The 4,992-nt window shown below is 40.7% G+C and overlaps 1 protein-coding gene across 1 annotated transcript; it reads left to right on the top strand.

The window, feature by feature from the left end:
• The first annotated feature begins 1,417 nt into the window (after positions 1 to 1,417).
• LOC131486598 (olfactory receptor 56B1-like) lies at positions 1,418 to 2,401 on the top strand. The gene has a single exon (XM_058686505.1). It carries the CDS (start codon positions 1,418 to 1,420, stop codon positions 2,399 to 2,401), a length of 984 nt encoding a protein of 327 aa, XP_058542488.1.
• The last annotated feature ends 2,591 nt before the right edge of the window (positions 2,402 to 4,992 follow it).

The following is a 4,992-nucleotide window of genomic DNA, read 5'->3' on the forward strand; positions in this document are numbered from 1 at the left end:
CCAGTTCTAGGAATTTCAGATGGCTGAGCAAAGGAAGGAAGCATGAGGCACGAGTGAGCAGGTAAGACTCAGAAGCAGCAACACTCAGGAGACGGGCTGCATGATGAAGTAAGAGGAAGAAACCACAGGAGAAGGGAGCAATTGCTGGCCAAAAGAAAAGGCTGGTTTGTTATTTTCAGGCTTGGCTGGTTGGGATCCTGAATAGAATAAAAAGTACATGAAAAACACCAGCGGGAAGAAAGATGAGTCTAGTTTCGACCATGATGAATCTGAATATACAATGACAGTTTCTTCAATATATGGGCAAGTAATTCTTGTTTGTTAATAAAATCAAAATTATCATACTACCTGTGTCTAATTCCTGTATTTATATGCCTTTGTAGATTCTCTAGGACTAAACTAGAAACAAATTTCTAAGATTTGTCTCTATTAAGTCACTCCTTAAATCAACAAATTCAGTCATGATCACTTAATTTTTCAAGCTAGTCTTTTGTGATCTTCTTAGAAGTCGATATAAAGTCGAATATTAAAAAAAGTTATTTCTGTTCTAATTTGCATCATACTTATGTTTGAAAATCCTTAAAGTCTGTGACATAAAATTTGTGGAGGCTATATAAAACCTTAATGGACATCTGTAACAACTAGGAATGGTGAAACTACAAAATTCCATCTTCGATAATTCTGCATTTAAAAAGTCTCCTTGTTGTCAGTTAATAAAAATCTGAAGCAGTATTGAGACATTATGAAGAAAACATACATCCACTTGATTCCACAAAATTTCTGAAGAGATGAAGACAGTTCAAAAGAAAAAAAACTAGAATCTTATTCATGTGATGGTCCCATTTTCTTTTCTTTTTCTTTTCTTTCCTTTCCTTTTCTTTTCTTTTCTTTTCTCTTCTCTTCTCTTCTCTTCTCTTCTTTTCTTTTCTTTTCTTTTTCCTTTTCTTTTCCTTTCCTTTCCTTCCTTTTCTTTTTTTTTCTTTTCTTCTCTTTTCTTTAATTTTATTTAAATCCAGATTAGTTAACATAGTGTAATTATGGTTTCATGAGTAGAATTTAGTTATTCATTACTTACATATAACCTCCAGTGCTCATCCCAACAGTGCCCTCCTTAATGCTGTGATGGTCCTGAATTGAAAGAAATAAGGATAAGGCAAATAGAGATTTGAGATGCATGCTGAATTGTCCCTCAATAGTCAGCCGTGATAATTGCTCCTTATAAGTTTAATTTCTACTATAAAAACCCCGGAACTTCATGGTACTTTATCTTAAATTACAGTAAGGGATGTACAACAGAGTTCATTTGGTTACAGCACCAACTATGCTATGTGGAGATAGGTTAAAAATAATGTTTGATGATAATATGGCTCAAAGAAAGCAACATTGAAACCCATCTTTTTTTTCCTCTTAGGAAACAATGTCTGCATCTCTGAAAGGCTCTAATAGCTCCAAGTTCCAGGTGTCTGAGTTCATCCTGATGGGACTCCCAGGCATTCACAGCTGGCAACACTGGCTCTCCTTACCATTGGCACTACTCTACCTCTCAGCAATTGGTGCTAATATCCTCATCCTCATCACCATCTGCCAGGACCCTGCTCTTCAGCAGCCTATGTACTCTTTCCTAGGCATCCTCTCTGTGGTGGACATGGGCCTGGCCACCACCATCATGCCCAAGATCCTGGCCATCTTCTGGTTTGATGCCAAGGTCATCAGCCTTCCTGAGTGTTTTGCTCAGATCTATGCCATTCACTGCTTTGTGGGCATGGAGTCTGGTATCTTCCTCTGCATGGCTTTTGATAGATACATAGCTATTTGTCACCCTCTTCACTACCCATCAATCGTCACCAAGGCCTTAATCTTAAGAGCTACTGTGTTCATGGTACTAAGAAATGGCCTGTTTGTCATTCCAGTGCCAGTGCTAGCAGCCCAGCGTAATTATTGTTCCAGGAACGAGATTGAGCACTGCCTGTGCTCTAACCTTGGGGTCACCAGCCTGGCTTGTGATGACTGGAGGCCAAACAGCATCTGCCAATTGGTTCTGGCATGGCTTGGAATGGGGAGTGACCTAGGTCTTATAATATTGTCATACATTTTGATTCTGCGCTCTGTACTTAAACTGAATTCTGCTGAAGCTGCCTCCAAAGCTCTGAGCACTTGTAGCTCCCATCTGATCCTTATCCTCTTCTTCTACACTGTTGTTGTAGTGATTTCAGTAACTCAACTGGCAGAAACTAAGGCCCCTTTGGTTCCAGTTCTACTCAATGTGCTGCACAACATCATCCCCCCTTCCCTCAACCCTATGGTTTATGCACTTAGGACTAAAGAACTTAGGGCAGGCTTCCAAAAGGTGTTTTGTTTGAGCTTAGAAAAGAAAACAAGGCACCAGAGACCTTCTCCATGATGTACATGAACTTCAGCTAATTTCAAATATGATGGGAAAAGTGAATGCCTTTGAGATGTCTTTTTCACATTGTAATACCATCTGAAAACAACAAGAACAAAAAAATATTCACAGTAGCTCCAAAATATTGATAAGAGCTGGATAAATTTGAGAATAGGAAAGACTTTCTACCAAAACAATCAAATGGAATAAAAACTAGAATATAATATTTATATCTCTCTCCTAAATTAAAATGTAATATAATAACAAAAGCACACTCACACACAACCAAAGAAATAAATGATCTATAACTTGAGCTATAGATCATGTTTGTTTATTGATAACCATTCCTTAGGAGCAACGTCTGTCTGTGTGAACAAGTGTCATTCCAATAATGTGCCTGCAGAGGGAGGAATAGAAAATACTTCAGATGAGCAAAGCCCAATCAGTGTATGATGCGGCTTGGGATAGAACAGGGCCATATGACCAAACCTGGATAAACATAACTCAAAGGATATAGATGAGTAGCCAGATATGAGGAGGAGAGAGAGACAGACAGACAGAGACAGACAGAGACAGAGACAGAGAGAGAATGAGAGACAGAGAGAGAGTGAGAGAAAGAGAAATATAGATGCACACAAGAATCTATCTTTTGTTCCATTTGCCTTTCCAGATCTCTATCCACCCTTTCTGCAGTGTTCTATACCCTAAAGGTCTTAAGCTCATGTACTGTGTAACCTGGGCTCCTTTTTTCCCAGCACCAGTTTAGGTTGTACCAATGGGAATCACTGGCAGGAGATTCGAGTGCAAGAAGAGAGTTTCAGTTATTTATTCTTCTCCTAGCCCACTTTGACATTGGGGTTCTGGCTGGATGTGCCAATGAAGCATTCGCCACATAGCCCATCTGCAATAGCTATAGCTTGTATGGTTTTACCCAAGAATATTTTTAAAATCTTCTCTCCGTTATGTTGGACAAGAACACAATCAAGTCATTATGTTGGTCTCCACTATTTTTTTCAACATCCATTTTTGTTTCCTTCACCTCAACTACAAGGCAGTTAATGGCAACTTCATTTAATTCTCCTGAGACTCTCATTTGTGTGTACCTTTTGTCTCTTGCTGAGACTCTGAATGACTCATGAGCTTTACTTAAACCACCACCACATCTACTGCAACTACTCCTCTGCCATGACTAATAGGATGTAGGCAGCATGAGGAAGTGAGAAGCAGATCTACAGATAGAAATAAAGAAGTCTGTAAGGCAACAGGCAGGTGCAGGATATTTATCCCAGTGAAAAACCTTTCCCTGGAAATATTCTTCTCTTTTCCATGATGCTAAAACCAATGAAGAGCAAAAATAAGGCTTGCCTTAATATGTTATGAATCTCATTATGATCTGGGCTTGTTTCCACTGATCCTATGATTAGAGTATCATTAAGTAGCTGGCATATTTTATGGATTATCTCATAAAAATTGAGGATTAGTTTGGGGCACAGGCCTACCACATGTTAATAGTTCTATTCCATACCATATACTGTCACTCACCTTACAGTTAAATATTAAAAGTAAATTCTGGCTTCCCACATAAACTTGAATTTATTTATTTTCATTTAAATGCTGATAGAAAAAAATACCCAATTTCCAGAGGACTCATAAAACTACTTTCTTTACGGTTAAGATGACAGAGAAGCATGGAGACCCTCAGGTTGTTTCATCCCTGAAAGTTACCTAGATTCACACAAAACAATTTTGTACACCTAGGAAATTGATCTGAGGATAGCACAAAAATCTGCATAACTTGAGCCACAGAGCTTGGAAGTGCGTGGTGTGGAGAGGTGAACTGAGGGAGAGAAAAGCCACAGAGGTAGGGAGGTGTTTTGGGGAAGAGAGGACAGAGAATGGGGGAGAGTGTGCTGCATCAGGAGAGTGTAGGAAAAACACTCCCTGAAAGTAGTTGGAGAGAAAGAAAGAGAACAAGTGAAAACACTTGCAGGTGATTGAACAAGAGATCTGTTCCCCAAAGCCACTGATGGGGAGAAAGGAGTGCAGAGTCTGAAGTTTTAGAATTCAGTGTCTGGCAGTGCTCTGGTGAGGAAGTAGGGTGAATCCTCAGGTTCCAGTTTGTGTGGTGTGAGGGGTCCACTTGCCATGAAGGGAGGAGTGGTTTTCCTGCTTGGAGTGCATTTGGTTGAGGCCATATGGCCTCCCCACAGGCAAAAGTCCCAGGGGACCCCTGAAAGCAGCCAGGTTTGCTGGTATTGGGACGAAGAAGCCAGAGTGCGGTGAAACCAGGCACCGACTGTGTGTTGTGCTATGCCATAATCTCTGACCCTCTACCACTGGGCAACAGCACAAGACATTGCTCAGCAAGACCCTCCCCCGGAGAACCAGCATGGGTCTAAGCTGCAGGGGTCTCTGAAGTATGGAGTTTTGAAACACAACACCATCTGAGATAAAACTCTGGAGGTGCCACCTGGTAGGCAGATGGCTTGGACAGGAATAGGATAGAGTTGGGGAGTGGATGGAGTCCTGACACAAAGAAGGGCTGCTTTATGGTGGGTTGATGAGAGCAGGAAGTTCCCATGCCAGAGACTAGGGAGCTGGGAGAAGCC

This window comes from Neofelis nebulosa, chromosome 10 (genome assembly GCF_028018385.1).
Source record: "Neofelis nebulosa isolate mNeoNeb1 chromosome 10, mNeoNeb1.pri, whole genome shotgun sequence".
Taxonomy (NCBI): Eukaryota; Metazoa; Chordata; class Mammalia; order Carnivora; family Felidae; genus Neofelis; species Neofelis nebulosa.